The sequence below is a fragment of the Charadrius vociferus genome, unplaced genomic scaffold, assembly GCF_000708025.1.
Source record: "Charadrius vociferus isolate BGI_N301 unplaced genomic scaffold, ASM70802v2 scaffold209, whole genome shotgun sequence".
NCBI classification, from domain to species: Eukaryota; Metazoa; Chordata; class Aves; order Charadriiformes; family Charadriidae; genus Charadrius; species Charadrius vociferus.
In genome coordinates, this window is record NW_009660387.1 from 321561 (window position 1) to 344787 (window position 23227).

The 23227-nt window shown below is 38.0% G+C and overlaps 1 protein-coding gene across 4 annotated transcripts in view; it reads right to left on the reverse strand.

Annotated features, from left to right (window-relative positions):
* Positions 1-6017: 6017 nt before the first annotated feature.
* Positions 6018-23227, reverse strand: part of CASK (calcium/calmodulin-dependent serine protein kinase (MAGUK family)) — a 162489-nt gene continuing 145279 nt past the window's right edge. For all 4 annotated transcript variants that reach the window (XM_009893282.1, XM_009893281.1, XM_009893280.1 and 1 more), the window contains 5 exons: positions 20133-20213; positions 19960-20040; positions 15818-16020; positions 13560-13643; positions 6018-7421 (listed from right to left, as the gene is read on the reverse strand). In XM_009893282.1, the coding sequence (XP_009891584.1) occupies positions 7245-7421; positions 13560-13643; positions 15818-16020; positions 19960-20040; positions 20133-20213 (626 nt within the window). In that variant the 3' untranslated portion in view covers positions 6018-7244. The remainder of the gene's footprint in view (positions 7422-13559; positions 13644-15817; positions 16021-19959; positions 20041-20132; positions 20214-23227) is intronic.

A 23227-nucleotide genomic window follows, 5' to 3' on the forward strand; every position in this document is an offset into this window, starting at 1 on the left:
GTATCTACAGCACCTACTGAAATCCATATCTGAACACCACCAAATGTTACTGTGATGGGATAAAATCTGTGATGAAACCCCAAGTTACTTTACATGGAGCGTGCTGGCACACGCTGCTCAGGGGCTGGGGACTGTTCAGCCTCACCATCAGCTTTAAGCTCCAGAAGAATTGTTAATACCTGTATATCCCGATATTGCCTCGTAGCCTTACCTATGCTTGACACTCTAAAACATGCGGTAAGCGTCAGGTCCTTATCCACACGGCTTACAACCTAAACAGACAGCAAGCAACAATGCAGGAGAGGACCTGTAGGGAAGAAGTGAGGTGACTTCATAGAATCATAGAATGGTTTAGGTTGGAAAGGACCTTGAAGATCACCGAGTTCCAACCCCCCTGCCATGGGCAGGGACATCTCCCACTCCCAAGACTTACCCCGTCTTGCACGGCAGATGACTCCTGGAGTAAAGCACAGCTCTTATGTTGCCAAATCTGCTGCTGTGTTTCTCAGCCTTAGGCAACTTACATTTCTCTTTGTTCATTTGATCCTACTGTTTAATTTCTATTGACAGGCACCTTATAAATCCCAATGGGGTTGGGTATGAACTGTTGATAAGATTACTTAAGTGAGGTTCAGGGATTTTCAAATGACAACAGGAAAAAAACCTAGTAATTAACGTCTGAGTTTAGACTGCCTCGTTCTGTGGATTGAATTTGTAACATACAATCACCTTGTTTCTGATCTCTGGCACCCAGAAAGATGCCTAGTTTTATTTAGTAAAACATTTTCTGTTGCATTTTAAGTTTTGGGCTTTTGTTGTTGACTGTTGCCCTAGCCTGGGGCCAAAGCTCTCCAAGTTCTTCTCTGCTATAGCAGTTTTGCAACTGGTTTCTTTTTCACAGGCACATGGGTACCCTCAAACTGTTGGTGCTAAAACCCTTCCGGCTGCTCAAGCTGCTAAAATCAACGAGGTATTTTCCTGAAAGCGGGATCGCTCTCTTCTTTCTTTCCTAACACTTAGGAAATACCCCAAAGGCTTTACTGAAATGCTTATTCTGATGAGTGAAAAACAAGAATACTTTACTTTAGGGGAGTCATCATGATTAGCTAATTTATTTTTGAGACAAATCTGTTTTTAATGCATTACAGAGTTTATTTGTATGTATTAAATGAAAAAAACCACCTCCAGTTTTGAAAGTTTTCATAATAAACAGAAAATAACCCTGTGGAATTTATCTTCTTTCACCTATTGGGTAACTTCTAAATCTTTACTGATTTATTACATAATAATCTTTACTGAGTTATGCTTTTGACACAGAGCTTTTGCTTTTATTATATCCATCCTAGTAAACAGAAAGGCTGTAAGGCAAAATAAGGATATGCTTAGACATCTAAATTGCTGAATTCAGTGAAAAAGCACCGAGATTAAAAAGGAATTTAAAATATGTAGTTTTTGTGTAAGACTGGGATGGATTCTTCAGCATCCAGTATTCAGTGCTGTGACACTGTAACTTCTAATACTTTGTTAATTAAGATAAAATATTCTACAAAACGATTCATCAGTATCTCTCTCCTCCTCAACTCCTTCTGGCTAATATGGAGATGAAACTTCAAAGGCCTTTTGTAATAAGGATACGAAGGAATTTAGAGAGGCAGGACACATTTGCCGACTGTTGGGAAAATGCACCTTAACATCAAATTTCCAAGTGTGATGCAACCTGCTCCCCCTTTCCCCAGTAACACAAAGATAGACCCGAGCATAAGACGATTCTGCTATTTTGCATCTATTTTAATTTCTTTTTGTACCTTCAATGGATTAGTCCCACAGCAGATCTGGGCGTGGGCTGACACCACGGAGTTCTCCCTACTCTGCTGTCTCTCTTTTAAAGGCTTGGTCATGCTTTTGATATATTCCCTGGTTTGTTAACTGTGACAGTCAGCACAATCCATGTGTTATCCCTGTTATTTTCAGGACTTGCCCCACCACCGTGACCATTTTGTGAAAAACAGTGAAAGAGAAGACTCCATCTGGATGGCTGGCAATGGAGAAAAACAGACTCATGTTTCAGCTTCAAGATGAGTTACACTTCAAACCACGAGCAAATTGCTTCCTTTCCCTTGGGTATTTCGTTATGCAGATGGAAAAATTAGCTATGGCTACTGATAAGGGAAAATTTGCAATTACTTTCCTAATACTCAACATGAACTCTTTCGATGATACAGCGTGGAATATGCTACTAGTTCAGTTATCTTCCACAACACAAAACCAGGCTCAAGTTAAACATTGATCATGAGAACATATGGTAGAAATGTGGCTAAATTTAATTTGCTTGTTACTAATCTTCCCATGGCAGTTGCTACAGCAGAATGAACGGATGTGCATAGACACCTCACACTTCCCCCTTTTTTTTTTTCTTAGAAAGAAAAGGTTAAGGCTACATGAAAAGCGATCCACTTTCTGTCTAAAATCTTAACTAAGATTACAGCTACAGGAAACATATTTCTGAAGTAAGAATTAATTATTTACGTAATGTACAGGTCTGGGAAAGAGGCTTTAAAAGCCTTTAACTCTGAGGCTAAATCAAAAGAAGTCAAAAAGCTTCTATACTTGCTTCAGTCCAGTTTCCACAGGATTGGAGAAGACAACTGCTAAAAATCACTTAAGGGGGAAGAAAGTAAAAATTACTGTAGGTGCACTAACTTTGTGTATCATTAGAAAAAAACCACTGCCCTCTAACTTAAACTTGTGCAGTCATCCTCATGGTATGCACACAAGGAACAATCATTCAGGAGAAGTTACTTGTACCCTACTTGTCTACGCTATATTCCTGTTGTGCAGATATTTTAATTTACATGTGACTATTTGACATAATGTGCAGCAGTCTCCTTGGTAAGTTACAGGTATCTCTTAGCTCAATAAAAGTACTGAAGAAATTAGACTGAGAGACAAGCTTATTAAGAAAATGAACGTGCTTTACATAAAAGACAGCAGACTTTTTGTGATGTCTACTTTAGCTCATTCTCTTTAAATTTAGCTTATAAAACCAGATGACTCTTACTCAAGTCAGTTGAGAAATGTACTTTTCCTGCAATTTTCACAAATCCCCTTCTACCAAGTATTTTAGAACCTGAAATTGAGTTCCAACTGCCTTCTTTAAAGATGTTGAGAACTAACTGCAGTGAAAGAGAACGGGACCAGAACCGTTTGCATCTAGTATTTCAATCTAGATTTGCAAAAACCAACGTAATTGGCAGCATTTCCAAGTATTTGTTTAAGTAATAGCACTCTGAAATAATTTCCTTAGAGAAAAGAATAAAAATGGAACAAATACTGAAGTTAGTTTGTGCATTAACTTTTCCTAATGCCTTTAGTATCCAGTTCTTGAAGTGTACACTCCAGTTCAACGTGGCTCAGGCTGTAACATCTCATCTTCTACGTTGTCCTTTCAAAGTCAACTGGGTAACCCCGCTAACAAAGTTTCTGAACTAGGTAGCGATACTTTCACTTAGAGGCTGGTGGCACACCAACTTTCTTGACCCAAATCAAATAAAACCAATGCTAAATCATCTGGAAGGATTCAGATTTGGTGACGAGAGTAAAAAATGTCCCTTTGATTTTAAACATTGGTATGCTGAGGGTTGCATGACAGTGGCCAGGATTGTCTAAACTAGGTTACCATTTCCATGCAATAATCTTACCACTCTGAGACATCGAATAACCTAGTGTACTTTTATTAAGTAAATGGAAGCAGAGGTTAATGAACATTTATTGGACCAACTTAACACCTTGAAATCACAGGCATCAGTCAGACTGAGAGGCGGCATACTGATAAGATCAAGTTTTCTTTACAAATCTATGAGCCCCTGTACAAAAATAAAGTATAAAAGGGGCAAACAGAAATATTCGTTTCTTCCCAATCCCAGGGCTGCTTCTGAGGTCACATTCAGCATAAATTTAGAGAAGTCCCAAGAGGCGCTCTAAATTATGCAGTGATATTTACAGTATTAGGAGGACCCTTCTCCGGTTGGAGATTGAAAAAAAATTAAACAAAGGATAACATTAGCTCTGCACTTGCATGAGTCTTCTCTATGCAAGTGAAACTTCAGCTGAACATATGGCAGCCTTTTGCCTTCTACATACCACACAAATAACACGGACGCACCACAAGGGTTTGGGCAGGGCAGGCGTGGATGGGGCAGACTGAGGAGTCCCAGGCTGGCTCTGTGCATCCTGGGGTTGTGCTGAAACCAGTTCAGAGAGCTCAGTGGGCTGCGTGGTTCAGCTGTTCTTAAAGCCTAGGGGGGTTCCAAGTTGATCTTTTGCTACTGAAGGTTCCCACAAGGAAAACGGTCTGTGGTAAAGAGGAGGCAGGACAGTATGCTAACAGATGTGCTTTACAGTTTTTTGTCTCTCGACAATAGGCTATACAGTAAGAATAAAAGACCCAAAGCTCTCCAAGTTAGTCTTTCTACTGTGTAATATTAACTGAATGGTAGCTCCACTTGAGAGAAGAAAAGCGTATTAGTTACATTAAATCACTACTTATCGTCATCTACATAAGGCAGAAGCACCCTCATGGGCCTTAGAGTTTTCTTTCCTTACGGGCTGGATACACAGAAACGCCAAGAAATTCATATTAACAGAGTGAAAAGTGTGTACTCAAAACATTTATGGTGGACTATACCCTAATTATCAAAATTACTTTACCTGTTTAATGTCCTAAACATTTGAGATGAAGAATGTGTCACTGAAGTCAGACACCAATGCTTACCAGAGAAGAAGTTTGTATTTCTAACATCAGAAACATGCCACTGCTTGATTTTCAGTAGGTCTTCTCATCTTTGTGCTTTACCGGGAAAAGAGGTAGTTTTGAGAGTGAACGAACCTGTCACTTTGATGAGTTCAGCTAGAGTCTAACGCTCCCATCGCAAGAGCTGATCTACAGGAACACCTGCTAAGGTTCATCCAGGACTAAAATGACATGGCACAACTACTTGAAAAATTACCTCTTACTCACTAAATAGTTCACAGTTTGTACCCATCCCCTTTTACAGGGGCTAAATTCAGAACAGATGAGCAGCTACTATTACTCCAATAGGTTCTCTCTTCCTCACTGGCTTGCTTATGCGAGGCCCATACAGATAGTTTCTCATCGGCTGTTTTCCAACACTCCGCAAACTACAAACTCAAGCGACTCGGTTACGGTACTTGTTTTAGGACGCAATCACAGAACTGTGATTCCAGCTGTAGCGTAGGTTGGGTAAAGAGACAGATCAAGTTCCATTCTGCGCTGCAGGCTGCGAGCTGTGCTGGGAATACTACACAAAATAACCACCTTGCCTGACCTGGCTGGATGGGATGCCTTGCTGGATCGAGATTTCGCCTACGGATTCTACAAGAAGGACAGAGATTTGACCACCCGATCAGCAGTAGGAGTAGGCAGGAGAAAATTAGCAACCCATGCACTTTATGGTAATTACCCCTATGATAAAGGTTGGGCTGTGAAAACCTTTTCTGATTACACCTGCAGTGTTGCCAAACAACTGGAACAGCCCACAGATCAATTACAGCTGACAGTTCAACTTTGAGGATGAATCCTTGGAGAACACTGTATCATTTTAACATAAACACTAAACTTCATACTATACAACAGCACAGCCAACCAAGCTTTTAAAATAAATCATTTTAAGGAACACCTCTTGGTGGCAATGCTTGCTTCTGTTAACCATTTTCGGAGAAGAAATGCAAACCATCTGGGCCAGCGAGAGCTTGAGGAAAGGAAACAAAACACCGGGTCAGCACGTGGTTAAATTTTTTTTTCTTGGCTCTGCTCTAATTCTAAATTTGTTCAACCTGTGCTGGTACAGGCGGAGCAGAGCTCCTGGAACAGCCTACAGGCTTTGCCCCTCGCAGGGCCTTCCCTTAACAGAGTTTAAGAAACCTTTTCTCACTGCAAGAGTCACTGAGTTGGTTCTTGAAACTCCCTGCGATGAAATGAAGGACCCAAAAGCATTTAATTGTTGAACACATAAAAGGAAGTATATTTAAAATAAAAAAAATTGGTCAGACTGTAGAGTCAATTATCATTTTGAAAGGAATTTACAGGGCTGTTGTAGATGAGTCTTTTGGAATAGTCAGTTTATCGCAATGCCTAAACTGGTTTCTTCATTGCACAGTATTTTCTTTTAAAATGTGTGCATTTTTTAACAATTACATACATATTAAAAATCAGCATTTCTTTGCTTAAACTTAATTAAAACGTTAATACTCTCAGACAACACAGATCTGAAATGGTGAAACCAGTAATTGCCCCCTCCCACCTTACAACAAATTAAATTGAGACAAAATTACAAACACATTTCACTACATGATTATTATTAATAAAAATCAGTTGTTTTTTTTTTTTATAAAGTTGCCCAAAATGCAAGGGATGTGCATAGGTTTACAACTTAGTCAGAATAATATTTTACTTTATTCCCTTGGGTACGTGTTCCCATGAACGGAATGTACTTTGCTGTAGATTACAGGTTTTTTCAACACAGATACACCAACGGCATGAACGCTTGCGACTGTCCACATGCATTAAGAGTCAAGACCCAATTTCAAATTTCTAAAAGTTTTACAGAGTTCTTCAAAGAGACAGTATCACATTATCTGGATGTTACACAAAAGTACTTAAAAATACTATCCTAAAAAAAAAAAAGTGAAGAAAGGCCTTTAAAATTCATGAATTTGTTTCGTAACCACTAGACTAATTATTTCAAATAAATAAAGGAAAGCAAAGTATTCCAATCCATAAAATCAGACTCTAAAAAGAATGTAGTGTTCCACCCCCAAGTTAAGGTAACAGAATCATATTATTATTACTATTAAAATAGATTATAGAAAGCAGCATCTATTTTGTGCAGTTTTTAGGGGCCCTTGAAATAAAAAGCTATGATTTCCAAAAATATAACATTCCAAAGGATTGAATAATACATATATTTAAAGATACATTTTATTAAAGTTTAGGAGAAATGATTAAAAAAAAGATACTGTCTCTTTAAATTAGTGTTTAATTTGTTTTTTCCCCTCCTCCTATCTATTCGGACATGACAATAATTATAAATTTAGGTCACACTACATCTAGGTAGTCTCTAGGGGCCAAGACCTGTTGACACAAGGTCAAGAACGAAGAGGTTTTCCATGTATGAGGTGGTTCCCAGTAATAACAGATTATTTTTTTCAATTCTCTCATGACCGGTCTAGTAGACCCAGGAGACCGGGACCCACTGTGAGGCTGTACACACAAGCTCGATGGCTTCCTCCAGGTGCCTGATAGTTTCATCAATTTCATTGTTGATAATTGTTAGGTCAAAGTAGTGTGCATATGTTCTCTGTAAGATTTCAGACTCCTTCTGCAGGCGCTGAAGAGATTCATCCTGTTCAGCGGTCAGAAAAGAAAACGGAGAGAGAGAGAAGTTGGATCCTTTCATATTCCTCTGCAATAGCTTTCTAACGGTTGCTTACAGAGAAGGAAATGGGCAAAAAAGCCTTAGGGAGGCCTAGGTGGTTTTGATCCTCCACCTAAATCTATGGAAATCACACGGGAGGAAAGGCACAATTTCTCTCTTGAAGCTGACATTCAAACAGCACTCGGTTATTGACATTACTTGAGACAAAATGCAAGTCCAGCATTAAAAAAGAAAGGCAGAGGATGGAAGCTTAGAAAAGCAGCACAGACATGAGCAACGGAGACCACATCTGAATAAAACGTACAAAGTGCACAAATACGAGCTATTGGGCCTATGTCCAAGTAGGAACACAAGAAACAGGAGAGAGTATATTGTCAGGTATCAGCTGTTCCTGGTTTTGGTAATGTTTTCTGGGTCTACTTCCTTTAATAGTCATTTACTAATAAGGAAGTTCTCACTCCGCATTACTCTACGGTTCCTATTTCAGAGCATGCCATTTCCAGCATCTCTTAGTGTGACATCCCGAAGATGAACCACACAGCCCACGCTCAAGGGACAGTGACAGCAGACTGGTACTCTCCACGGCTTCGTGTCAATGTCCTTACGGAAACAAGTGCATCCTACTTTGTGGGTGCCCTGATTTGTGGGCGTGCAGCCAGCGACGCTACGGCCATGGGCTTTGTTAGGGAAGTCTGCCTTTCTGAGAGAGCGGGACTGCAATGGGGATCTTTCTAGGGCTCTGCAGCAATTCTAAGTTTGAATTCTCTTCCTGAAAATTCCCTTAGAAATTAAAAATAAAATAGAATAATTTGCTGCTTTCAAGAACCTTGAAATCACCATGGGAAAGTAATCAAGTCCTTCGTGCCCCACAGGTTTGGGGTGGATACATGGCAAAATTACATGCAAACAGTATAGAATCCTACTGGTCTGGAGTATCTATAGAGTCACCCTACTTGATCAATCAACTGGGATACCAAGAAATTATTCTGGGAACAGAATTTTATCCAGCTAATAAGAGACTCCCGCCTCCCTTTTTTTCTGTTTAAACCTCCCAAGTACTTGTAATTACAGTGACAAGTAGCTGTGGAACAGTGGCTTTCAGGTCCTCTGAAAGGAAAAACCTGCACTGAGACAGTTCTCCTTCCCTGTAGCTACGAAACCAGCCACTTCTGGGAGGAGAAGTTCTGTACTAAAGTTACAGTTCTGCTTCTCTCCTGAAGCTGTTGCCTCATATAAAGGGGGGCTGTCACCTTCACTTGAGAATCACTACAAATTTCATTCAAAGTCAGACAAATACTCCTCACATGCACTTCTGTACAAGGGATGCTCCTTGTATGGACCATTATGCATCGCCGGCAACACCTGGAACTTCGTAGAAAATACCAGTGTATGCAAATTTAATTTATGCTATTAAAAAATTGGACAATATGGATGAATACTAATATTAAATATTTTTGTGGAACATTTCACATGGCCCAGTGTCTTTCAGCCAAAAACCTAGTTAGGTAAACTGCAAACTTCTCATAGATTCCAAAAGAGACATCAATTTATATCATCAGAGGATCTAAAATTTTCTGCTTAAACTAACCTACAAAGGAAAAAACCTCATACTCAGCAAGCAGAATATTTTCAGTGCTTTAAACATATCTAGCTTTAAATTTTATATTTAAATCCAGTTTTAGCAAAATCATGTTGCACCTTTAAAAGAGTTTTAATCTCATGGCTCAAGGTTAACAGGACCTGAAAAACACCCATGAAGCCTTACAACTGTTAAGTCATATGTAGCATTTTAACTGCTATTCAGATTTCCCAGTGTGAACTTTACCTACAAGTATGAGAATGAACTTTTCTCACTGAAGCATCTATCTTACTGTGACTGACAATCAAAATCTGAAAAACTTGCAGCTATCTCATCTTAAAAACACCAACTGGTAGATAGAGAAGAATGAATACTAATATTTACCTTAAACACATAGGTGTCACAAAACAAAGAGTTTCAAAAATTCATTAGATTTTAATATTTTTCTGACTTAGCTTTCCTAGATCCAACTTTACTGGGATCAAAGTGGGTTGTATTTTGGAATATCTAATTTTTCTAGCCTGTTGGGAATGTAAAACACTACTTCTTTCATATACTTTTAGGGGCAGTAATAAGTTTGGGATAGGCCATTGCAGCAGTTTTCAAATAGGTTCAAACTTTCTCAAGTTCTGAAAAAAAAAAAAAAAAGATTACAATTCTTGATTTTTGTTTTAATCTGGGACCAAATTTCACCTGTGTTTGTGACAGAGTATCTATCTGTACACTCAAAACCACGTCAGACTTGGCTAAGTGTTTCCTTTGTGTAAGTCTTAAATGCCAAAATTCATCTTCGAAGCTCACGCTTCCTCAAAGTTTTCGCAGTAGTAAATTCCTCTCAATTTCTATAAAATTTCTTAATTAGATTTTGAAAAGTGAACACCCCAGATTATTCTCCAAGAAGAATATTCTTCAGCTGTTGTGCTCTCAATAGTGTCAAGAAAGAATCTATTTATCAAAATGTTCAGCTAGCTGCAGACAGACACATGAACGGCCACAACTTTGGTAATTTCACGTTTGGGAGCGGAACATGTCTCTCCTTCCCCCAGCTCCCATGCAACAGGCATTTCATGTGGGTTCAGTTGCAATGTGTCCATTACTGAAACAGACTTTCTTTCCTATCACTAGAATTCAGCTCACTTTCCTGATCTTCTCTCCTTCTCCACCACAGCTGGGACAGAAAGGAGTGAAACATGGCTTTTATCCACGAAATCTCTCCCACGTGCATTATGGCCACCAGTGATATCTTCAGTCTCTGAGGTCTGGGTTTTTTTTGCCTTAATGTACATAGGACAATAGCTGCTGCTTGTGACAGCCAAAGCACAGCCTAAAAAATTACTAATACTCCCTTCTAAGACCGTGAACAATGTATAAACACACCATCAGGCCTTTGCCAATTTTCCTCCAACAGAAAGAAATTACCCTCAATTTAAACAGCTGGTGGACTGCTTCTTAAGAAAAATTCCTTTTATTCTTTGGTTGTAGGAAGGATAATTTTAGCATAGCTAAAATTCAGAATAATTTGGCTCAATAAAGATTTACACATGGCTCAATAAAGATTTAGATTGAAAAAGTGGAGCCTGCAAACTCCTCTTTGCTCTTGTCTGGGCAATGGGAGGTAGAAAACAGCTGGAGGAAAGAGGAAGTACTCCAGTGTTTCCCGATATGCTCTCTCCTCTCTCTGTTTTAGCACAGCAATAATCTTGATTTAAGTTTCCTTTGGGATCAGACAGGTGGGTACACTCTGGGAGATTTCCTACATGACTTAAATTGGTTTTGTACTTTGCAGAATTGCTCATAGTGCACTGCTATATTCAGTTGGAAATCATAACATTTTGTCTCCTAACTCTTGCTGTGTGGTCCTTGATTATTGAGATATTTTGTGTGGTCTATGATAGGCTAAAATGTCTCAAGAGAGATACTTGAGATCAGGCCTCTGCACTGATTTTACCGCAAAGTTCAGATGTACAGCTGTAAGAGTAGAAATTTTACTCTCTAATTTTTTTTACTAGCAGATAATTTTAGAGCAGGTATCTGAAGTCAATATTACATTAAATTTTTACTCCAATGGCAAAAGTAATGTTGAATGGGAACGAATCTACATTCTAAAACTACTGAAATAACCAGGACTACCTTGTCAGCCCCTAGCTGGTACTTACAGGCAATTTTCTGCACCATTTTGGCAGCTATGTACAATTAGTACGAGTGCAGGAAAATGAAAAGAAAAGCAAAGATGAAATTTAAGAAAACATAAAGGGGGAAAAAAGGACAGTCATTTACAGAAGTGTTCTCAAAAAGCATAAGTAAAATAAACAAAGCAGGATAAGAGGATAAACAGAAAGGGATACTCATTATGCAGATGAACCTTTCAAAAAGGAAGCATGAATGGGAAATATGGAACACACACTCTCCACCCTTGTTTGCTGCCTTGCAGGCTGCTAACACACAGACACAATTTGCATATCTCCCTTGATGCAGCCCAGTAAACCCTGGAAAACAGGATCTTGTATTTGGATAAGGTCTGTCGCTACTACCATTTCCCGCCCCTCCCTTTCCTTAAGTTTAATTGATTCATAAATTAGCATGCTTTATAAGCGTGGCCTCAGTTCAGCAATTCATGTGCCTGAGCGAAACCCTGCGTGCAGAGACTTTAGTCACAAGACCTTAAAATAAAGACACGGTCTTACAGCATGAATGCAAATATTTCAAACATAACACTTCCAATATTTCTTTGGCATGAACAAGTATTTCCCCACCACTACTATAATAGGTACATTTCCGTCCTCTTTCCAGTGTACCACCGAAAGCATTTTCTCCCTCATATACCTTTATATTATATCCTACAGCTGGAAGATTAAAAGTTAAATACCACTGGCAGATGAGTGAGGCCAAGGCTGACTATGTGGGAGCCAAGACACAGATATGGAGGCAAAAACCCCAGGCAATTGCACAGTTCCACAGGGTACCTGGCTGCCTGAGCGCTGCTGTCAGCACCATGCTTGCCTGACACATCCTAAGAACAATTTTAACTATTTTTTAAGTGATGCCATGCCATTTGCTTGCACTAAGGCAAATTCAGTGTAGAATACAAAATGTTAGTATATTCTCAAGATCGTACTGATTTACAGCATACGCCAACACCAGCAGTTAGACAAACTGTCGCTTCGCTAACGTTGCAAATTATCATGTTCTGAGAGATCTTTGTCTGTACACTCGTGTGACATTTACCAGTTAGGGCCTGGGCCCATAACACGTGGTGAAATGACTTAACTCACTGCTGTGAAAGTTAAAAGACCCTTCTTCCCCCTCCCATCTCTCTTCCTGGCTACATGCTTTCACTGCTTGTTCTGGCGTTGGTGCTTGACAGAGCCTTTGTGAGCTGCTTGAAAACTGACAAAAATCCAATTTGGAGCGAAAGTAGTTCATTTAAGGATCTAGTAAGTTCCATGGCCAGTGCAGACTGGCAGTATGTGTCCCAGAAGCAAGTTAGCGAGAATCACTTCCTTCAGCAACAGTGAACTAGCAGAATGCCTCAGCTGCCAGGAAAATTGCAGCTCGAGGCCAGTATTTTTCACTTTCCACTTGCTATTTTAGTAATCATTCAGGGTATTTGCATTGAAATGTTTGTCTTATTCCTTATTTTCCTGCAAGCCTCTGCAGTGATGTCATAGTTTCATACTTATGATACTGTAATTACATTTCCATAGAAACCGGATGTACAGACAGGGCTTCTGACTTTATTTTTGCGTGATCAAGGAGACAACTAGGAGATTTGGAACAGATTCATGGTCAAATCGAACTGATTAAACAGCTTAATATGGTTTAAAAAAAAGGCTGAGCAGATAAAGTGTTTGTATAAATACTGTTTGCCCTGTTGTGAGCTAAATCCAGAATTGCTTGATACCATCTTTGAAATCAGTAGCAATCTGCAGAGCGGATACTCTGTAAAAACTAAGTAGGAAATTCAGGATGTGGACCTCCGTGAATATTTAACATTATTCCACAAGCAACTACTCCTTTGGTCAAAGCTTCCAACCCTTAGAGAACAGTCTTTGAAATTAATAAGCCTATTCCTGATATATATTTGCTGTATAGAAAAAATACTAAAAGATAAAGGTGGGATGACAGCACAGTCATGCACACCCATTTCTTCAGTTCAGGTCAGCTGTAATCTAGTGTAATTCAGAATTGAGTAATTTGTGCTAATAATTTGTCAAGGATTTGGAAATGGATCTTTGAGCTACGGCAGAGAATGAAATAAAAGAATATGTATTTTTAGAATACATCATGTGGATCCTTCAACTTCAAGTTCATATTTTGAATTAGAAAAAACAGCTAATAAACAATAAATAGAAAAAACAGCTAATAAACAATAAATACATCTCAATCAACTTAATAGTGCTGCCATACAACTGTCTGTCTGCCTCTCCATTTATAGACAAAGAAACAATTAAAGAGTCTTATCTGCATATTTGAATCTCATCCTTAATTCTGTCTCTGATAGGACATTAGATTGCAACATGCCATACCTCATTAATGCCTGGGGTAATCGTAGGTGCAGCAATAAAAACAACAAAAGGAGCAAACTCTGCAGTTCTCAGGACCTTCAATGCCTAGGTGAAAAAAAATCAGATATTTTAGAAGAATCGCCCAACAATGAGAAATAATTTTAGTCATACAAGCAAAAGGTACAAAATCATGACATGTTATTTGTTTTTAAACTCATCTGGAGTCAAGACCTTAATAATACAGGCACCTAACTTTTTGCATTATTTTACATTTTTAGTGGTCAAACCGTATATTTATCCTAAATTAAAGTAAGTTTTCAAGACAAAGAAAGCTTTAGCATTTTCAGAGAGGCTGTTCCCATACTGTCTCAAAGAGTGCAGAATTCTGTTTGCATTTAAACTTATGATTAACACCAGGTAAAAAAAAAAATTAATCAGTCATTCCATACATAGGGAAAAGAACCAACTGTATTTTAGAATAAATATTACAAATAGAACATCATTCTTTGTCTGACTTTTTCTACCTACCAACACTTTTTTATTATTATTTTCTGAAACAAATGAAAATGTGATGTGAGAGGTTCGAAGTTTTTAAAAAGTCAGCATAGTGGTGTTTTAAAAAGGTGAGCATAGCACTAATGCAGTAAATGCAGCACTAATCCCCTGAACCAAATCTATGCAAAAGAAAAGAGTTCTCATTAAAAAGTTGACTTAGTCATAATTTACTGAGTGACACACAGAGCTACCATATGTGAAACTTTGGTACAGATCCAAGCTAGACTGAAGTGCAGGACAGCAAGTAAATATACCTCAGCTGAACACAAACGGATGGTAAAGATAAAGTAAGACTACTAAAGGTCAGTCTTTTTTTGCTCCTTCCACTTCCTGTCTTCTCCAAAGATTTTTTCTTTTTTTTTTTTTTTTTAAAACCAAACAAAATCCACAGTCCGTCCTTCTCCCAAACTAAAGAGGTTTTCATCTCTGCTGCTTGAAACCCACCTATATATACCATCTATTCCAACCTCCTCTAAACAAGAAATAAACCCCATAAATGAAAGTCAAGAAAACTCACATAGCTAAAAGTACCCAAGGGAAAACAGGCAAGCAGTGTAAGATAACTAGGAATAAATTCAGAAACAGGCTGGCCTTAATGATCTGAGATGGATGCATGAGGAAGCTGGTTAAGAAAGAGGCTTGCTAGACACAGGCTGGAGGAAGTGTAGCAAAGGCGGCTGTTACCAAATGTAAACATATTCTAACAAAGATTAAAATGGCGTCTGAGAATTGTAATGCTTCTGAATAATGCAAGTTGAAAAGGTATGTCAAGAGAGTTGGCTTTTAACAGCTGCTCCATCTGAACTAACTATAAATGCTGCTCTCCCTGAAGAGCGTTAAATGTGGGATTTTATTTTTCAGAACAGCACCACACCCGCATGCTATGTGAAGTTCTCGAATCCATTCACAAAGAAGAAAGAAGGCAGTAAATTTAAATAGACAACACTGGTCACAATTTTAATTTGTCCTTCCTCCCATTTCCTTCAATTTGCTAGAACAATGTAAACATCACGTTTGTCCACATTCGCATTGTTCCACTTTACATATAAACAAATCACTGTGAATTGGAAGTCACGACTACTTGGACGTTTCAAAGGAAACATATCAGAAGTTTCCACTGAAGATTTTATATAATGACTGAACAAACTACTAGTGTTTCTTGAGAGCCTGATTTTCCTTCCTGTCTGTTTCCAAAAAGTGTAATACCACAACACAGAAAGGAGTTTATAAGTAACAACACTGATCTGGTCATTGTGCAAGCAGGACGAATATCAGTGACAAATGTTTCTGACAATGCTCAATAGTGATATGGAGCGAAGAGTCAGTTAGGAACAAGATTACCCTTTAACACAGCATCAGAGAAATTTTTGAAAATATCAAAACATTACTCCTGGCAGGCAATGACAATCACTTCTTTTGATATGTTTCACTGGACACGAGGCGAATATAGTAAAAAGTTACATGGTAAGTAGATTTTCAAGCCACAATGGTTGCATACAAAGCTAAACTATGTATTTGTTTCTGCTGTATGCTCTTCTAACCAGATGATTACCAGAATTCTACTTCACAGATTGATACCTTGGTGTTCCAGGGACTTTTTTTCCCCCACATTTCTGAGTGCATTACTTATCAAGTGTGCAATCAATAAAAATAAATATATCTCAATAAAATAAGGTTGAAGGATTTGTGATAAGTCTCTTTTTCATATACTTCTAATTAGTTACCTGAGGTTCTACATCAAGTATTGCAATTAGTCCCTGCTCATGGATCTTTCGTATTGTTTCCAGTTTTGTCCCATACATTGCATCCTCATGGCTGCCATATTCCAAATATTCATTGTTTGATATATCCTGCATCATTTGGTCATGTGATACAAAGTAGTAATTTTTCCCATTTTCTTCATCTTTCTTTGGAGGTCGAGTTGTGTCTGAAAATACAAAGTATTTTTAGTACAAAAGCAATATTAAGCTTATATATGGCTTTTTGTTTGGTTTATCAATACTTATTCACTGAATGATGACCTGTCAAATCACATATAGAACAACAAAGCATGAACTTGAGGTAGGCAGAATGACAGAGCCTGGTAAAAGCAGGAGCTTGGGGGATGTGTGCTAGGAAAAGCAGAAGATGAAGGGATGTGGAAAAGGTAAAAATCAAAAGGTAACAGAGGAAGAACAGAAGGTCATAAATAACTTTTACTTGGTCAAGACTGTAAGACGTTATCATCTGCTTTCAAAAGCAGGCAAAGGCCAGATCTCACAGTTTTTACAGTTTCTAAACAACTCAATTAACATCTCCATTTTACCTCAGGGGCCAGTACTGGGCCCGATCCTGTTCAGCATCTTCATTAATGATCTGGATGATGGGGCAGAGTGTACCCTGAGCAAGGATGCCAATGATACAAAACTGGGAAGAGTGGCAAATACACCTGAAGGTCGTGCTGCCATCCAGAGGGCCCTTGACAGGCTGGAAAAACAGGCCAACAGGAACCTCATGGAATTCAACCAGAGGAGGTGCCAAGTCCTACACCTGAGGAGGAACAACCCCATGCACCAGTACATGCTGGGGGCTGGCCAGCTGGAAAGCGGCTCTCCAGAAAAGGCTGTGTGGGCGTCCTGGTAGACACTCAGTTGAACATGAGCCAGTCATGTGCCCTTGTGGCAACGAAGGGCTAAAGGTATTCTGGGCTGCATTAGACTAAGTATTGGCAGCAGGAGGAGGGAGGTGATTCTTCCCCTCTACTCAGCACTGCTGAGGCCACACTTGGAGTGCTGTGTCCAGCTCTGAGCTCCCCAGTGCAAGAGAGACAGGGACATACTGGAGAAAGCCCAGTGAAGGGGCACTAAGGGACGGGAGCATCTCTCCTATTAGGAAAGGCTGGGAGAGCTTGGACTGTTCAGCCCGGAGAAGACAAGGCTCAGGGGGATCTCATCAATGAGTACAAATATCTAAAATGAAGGTGTAAAGAAGATGGATTCAGTCTCTTTTCAGTGGTGCTCAACGACAGGACGAGAGGTAATGGGCACACACTGAAACACGGCAGCTTCCATCCCAATGCAAGGAAACACTTTTTCACTATGAGGGTGACTAAGCACGGGCACAGATTTCCCAGAGACGTGGTAGAGTCTCCATCCTTGGACATATTTAAAAGCCATTTGGACATGGTCCTGGGCAACTGGCTCTAAGTGGCCCTGCTTGAGCTGGGGGGTTGGACCAGATGACCTCCAGAGGTAGGGATCTCAACCACTCCGTGAATCTGTAGTCCACAGGGATTCTTGGTCCCCCAGGCAAGCTGATATCCACTTGCTTCTCTTTCTTCTAATATTCCCTCACAAACTGTTTTACTCTCATATTTTTTCACTATCATATTTATGTTGGTGACATCTGAAACAGCACATCTCTTCCCAAACTAAGCCCACATCTTCCAACAACCCTATCATAATTTCAAACAAGGTATCAAAAAATTGAACTCATCTTCTATTTTTAATTATACCTGTTACTATTCTGAGGATTAATTAGCAATGTTCTAAGGATTAATTAGCATATTTCAAAGATTAAAAGTTCTATAGAAATATTCTAAATCATAGTTATTATTTTAAGGAATTCAAGAACAATGGATTATATAAATCATATAATATCACTATACTACTCTCTGCTGCCCTAGGTCTCCTGAACTTACATACTCTTTTATTTCCCCTAAGTCCTCTCCTGCCAAAAATATTTCTGTACATTCCTTTTTTTATTTAAAGTCTTATGAGGTTTTCTTCTTCTAAGTGTGAAAGTGTAAGTCTAAGGAGTAGGTGAGGGACTGATTACTTGTTGCCAAGAGAGATGAAAGCTACTTAGCAATAATATATTTTTTTGAATATATTGCTACTGCAGACCTGTGTGTTAAGAGATGTATGGCCTACTAATCCTTTTAATTATCTACCATTGTGCATGACATGGCCTTTATTATCAGGTTTTCAGTAGGTAGAAAATTTCTTCATAAAGCATTCCCCCAAACTCCACACCCAACTAAAGGCCTATCTCAAAAGCTACCTAATCCTACCACGGTTTTGTGAAAGAATGCAGAAAATGCAGTAAAATCCATCCTTGAGAGTTGGGGAGAATAAATTCAATTACCTAGTGTCAGCTGAAAGACAGGTCAGCTTCCCATAACACTTAAAGTGTATGTGATATATTTTATATGATTTATTTGTACCACAAACACAAGGAAGTAATTTGGGTCTCCAAACATCAGCATAAAGTGCCATTTTAAATGCCCTAAATGCCCTAAAAGCATCCATATAGGACTATAACACAGGAGTTAAAGGAGACCATTGCTCTTCTGGACTGGGGCTGGAAGTCAGGTGATGTCTAAAACAGGCATCTAAACATCATACTGATGCTTAAGCACCTGAATTTCATCCTGTTTTGCAGTCTAGTCTTTTTCATCTTATACAATCAGTGAAGCAATTTTAGTGCTTCCACAGAGCAGTAACCTAATGCACAAAATCTAAGGCATGGTCGTCATGGTATAGGTGAGACCATTTTAATAGGTATTTGAAGATAAAATAACTAGTTCAGCTTCTACCTCCCCACAGCAATATAGTTAGTACTTGAAAGAGACTAGGTAAAAAGCGTACTGCAAAACATTTGTTACTCTTTGTTTTAGTTCTTTGTAATGGAGAACATATTTGCTGTATTGCTATATTTCTCCCATATAATCTTGCCTGTATTGAATAACACAGGTACAACTTACATCACATACTGCTGGCACCGTGCTTTTAGAGTGTCTAATCCAGAATTTTAGTGTCTCATTATGAACATTATGTGACAAAATGCAGTTTCACATTGCTGCTGGGGCAATCTAATGGTTTGTGCTTTCAAAAGGGCTAAGTCTTTCTGTTTTCCTTCTGCTGGCACTGGTCTTTGTCTAACTCCTTAGCAAGCAAGCTTGGGGGACTTAAATCAGCAGCCAGCTAATCCTTTTCCCCTTCCAAAAAGGTTTACAGGTAAGTTCTTAAAAATAATACTTTTTAGCAACAACAAAATCCTTAAAGGTAGAAAAACACCTTAGTGCTATTTTAAAGCAAAGCTCTAACAAGATATAAAGAAAGTTAAATTAAGGCATAATGGTCATCAATGTCACTTCTGAGCCATGTATGGTGTTTCTGAAGTCTGTCTGAAACAGGGCGGACAGAGTTAGCTGCTGGATGCTCTTGTTTCAGAATGCCTAGCTTGAGGCAACAGGGTGCATCTCCAAGAGATCTTGTAGTAGGATATGCAATTCTTGCCATGGTATTGCTAGAGATTGTTGTGAAGGAAAACACTCCTGTGTTCTTCTTAACAACCCACTTCTAAGCAGTGAAGTTAATTGCATTTTCTTTTTCTTATTGTCATCTCTGGGAAGTTATTTTAGTATAACGCCAGTTCTCAAGGCTAGGCTGTGAAAAGTAATTTAAAACATTCAGATAAGCTACACATAAAGGGCTTCCTCTAAATCCAGTTTATCTTTCTTCTCATGGAAATTATACACAGTTTTAAATGTCAAGGCTGTTCCAAGTCTTACCTGAACTGTAAACGTAAAATTAGAGCAGAAAAATGTTTTAGCCTTCATTCTTAATTAACAAACATTTGGGGTAGAGAGAAGTATGCTTAACAAGAAATTTTGTAAATATTAAGAAACATTTGATGTAAAAGTGGCTCTACTTGCCATCCCTCTGAAAAAAAAAAAAAAGAAGAAATATACCCAGTCCTATCACAGTTCTCACCTTTAACATAGGATTTGTCTCAGCAGAACTGAACACATGTAGTAGTACAATGGGTGTGTTGTCAAGGATGATACAAACAATTTTGCAGTACATTGAACATTGCTACTTACGAGGAATGGGGTAAGCAAATCTGTCCGGGTGTTTTGTGATGAGTGTGTTTTTTATGTGTCTTCTTCCAACACCGTGTGCACCTAATCCGCAACACAAAATATTAATTATAAATTTACCACCAGAAGGGGTTCAAAACTATGCTGTTATGTTCAGAATAATAATTCAAAATTACCTAGTAAGACTAGCGTTTTCCTTTTGAATGCTGGCAGTTTTACTACTTCTTCATATGTGACGAGATCTAATTGATCAAACACTAAAACACAAAAGAAACCCCCACAGGGATAAGAAAAAAGGCATATTAAGGGTGATAATTAATTGCACTACAAATTATAATTTTAACAAGTTGTAGGTTTACAATACAAAGTAATATGTTATGGAAAATAAAACCATTTCATTATGCAATTTAAAAAAAAGTGTTCATTTTAAAAACTGTTAAAAAGCAATAACAAAGCTACTGAAATGCTCAGGAAGGTTTGCATGTCCTCTCATGCAGTATTCAGCAGACCACAAAAATTAGCTAAAATGGCATGCCATTCATGTTTGCATTCCTAAGAAATAGCAATACTAAAGAAAAATCTGTAGACAGTGACCAACACGAATACAATATGAGAACATCTATTTACACTAAAGATAGAGCTACTTTCATAATCGTGTTTTAACAAGACCTATGAGAAATGTATAGAGAAGAGCGTTAATACTTGGTGGTATTTATTCTTCAAAACTACCACCATGTAAATTATAATTAGAGTTCTTTTTAAACACACGTGCTACTTAAATTGACATGCTTTTACAGCTTGCAACAGAATGAAGAATTCTAACAAAAAGTGATAGCATTACATAAAAGAACCTCTACCATATTTAGGGAAAAATTGTAAAAGTATTGTTTCAGAAATAATTTCAACTGCAGTTGAAATTGGATGAATTCCATCATGCCTATCAATCTATTGTCAATTGCCAAGGTATAGAATGATTGACAAATCAAGTTTTGTTCATTAAAAGGAACTTATTCCTCCCGTGCCCAATAACACAACATCTCTGGAAATTCTTGCAGAATTCTAATGAGAAAAGAAGCCAGGAGGCAGTTAATTATATTTATAAAGATTACAGCAATCAGCAATTGTGAGCAGAATAATGAACGAGAGTTTTCAGTTCTGTATTTATGCATGCTATAAAAAGAAGGTAGGAGAGACTGCATCTGAAGTATGGGATCTTCAAGTGTTTCCAAGTCCTAATCTGGTGTGTTCACCTCAAGTATATCCCATTCATCTTTTAGGATCAGTCTAGATATATACCCCTCTCCCCCTATCCAAAACTCCTTAGGAAAGTAGGCAGTGGCGGAAGCTTCAGTTTGCTTGCTCCAGAAGTCCCCAGCCACCAAGATCAGCATTAAGAGTGTGGAGCCTACCAGAAAGCACATGCTCTTTGTACCAAAGTCCCGGTTAAAACAAAGGATTTAACTTAATGAATTTCTTTTTATAGGGCAGATTTTTCAATTCACTGGCAGTCTTTTTACCCTAGAGAAAAAGTACAACTACTTCAATTTGTTCAAACTACAAATTAGTCAATTGACATACTCAGCTCTCTGAGACCTTGAAAGGATACAGATATGAAAACTTTCTAGTCCATTTGAAGCATTTTGAATTTCATCCTAAAGAAGAATCTCTTTCAACCTTTCCCCAAATATTACAAGCAAGAATTTAGTTATTTTTTTCTTCCATTCCACAAACACGGAATTCTTACTACTGTCTTTTTTGTAGCTTCACACTATTTAAACTAATTAATAATTCATTTCATATTAGAAAGGCTTAAAGACCTACAAAATGTTAAACAGTTTTACTATTCTAACCATCTAAGCCTGCAAGTCTCTTTTTCCATTAAAGAAACCATAATTTTAAAATCAATCCTTTATTTTCTTCTTGAACAAAACCACATCATGTTAGATACAAACAACAGGATCAAGCAACAGAAATGATACGTATTAATGCCTTCATCACAAACTAGCAGCATGGAGATGTGTCTCAGTCTACATGGATTTAACTAATGATTGTAGGGTTTTCAAATGCAAAAGGAAAATGATTAAGTTTTTAATATACACGAGATATGAGGAATACAGGGCACATTTAAAGACTGAACTTTAATGCTTCTGTGTTACTAGCTAATAAGGAAAAGGAATTCTTGAAAGGAAACAGTAAGAAGCAAATAAAGAGGCATTGTCACTTGACAGGTTACTTACATGCACAGAGGCCATTGGGAGTAAGACAGCATGAAAAATGTACAGGGGTCATTGAGATATGGCTTGTAATATATTAGTAAAATAAAAAGTATATGCACAAAATAAACTTTACCATGCAATCGTCTAAACACAAGGCAAATAAATCACATTAAGAAATGATAAACATATTTTATAAAAGCTTGGCAATTTTCTACATTATGCATAATATGAAGCATAGTTCTAGTATGTTCCAAAGAGGGTTCTTTTATGAAGTCCTGCAAGAACATTTCAGTAAAATAAAAAATGTATCTAGATATTACTGCAGTATCTCTAGAGCATTTATAAAAATGTCAGTCAACCTAATAATGAAAAATATTTGATTTTTACTGTGGGCTTTGGTTTAAAGCTGACTTTACAATGATAAGATGTATGACCATGACATTATCTCCTGAAGGACACAATGCTCTAATATCAGGTATGAAGGAAAGAGAAACAGGATGATATTCTTCTCGTAAAGGAGAATATATTTGTTTTTAATTATAAAAAGTAACTGAAATATTCTCCTCTGTACTTCACAAACTATGCCTGATTTGCAGAATAATTTCAGTCCGAGTTCCAGTAATATCCCAATATATCAACACCAAAATCTGAGCTCCCAAATCATTAACTAGCCACACAAATCTTAGTTGACAATCAAGTATTTTACTAGGTCATTTCTCAGCACCCCAGTTCAGTCTCATCCCTAAGACAAAAATAACAGGGAAGTCCACATAAGTTACATACTGCTAAACGATTTATTGAATTTTATAATAGGATATAAGAAAAATAAATTCTACTTCCTTCTAAGAGCAACATTTTGACATCTGGATTAGACTTCTCAGTTCCAAATTAATGATACTTCTTTTGGACCCAACAGAAGAAAAGATCTGGTTTTTATTCTGAGATATATGCACTGAAAGCTTGCAAAAGCCAGTGTTGGCATATTTCTGACTAACAATATCAGATGAGATAGGTAAATTCAGTACCACCTTAGTTAAACTTAAACTCATGTAAGC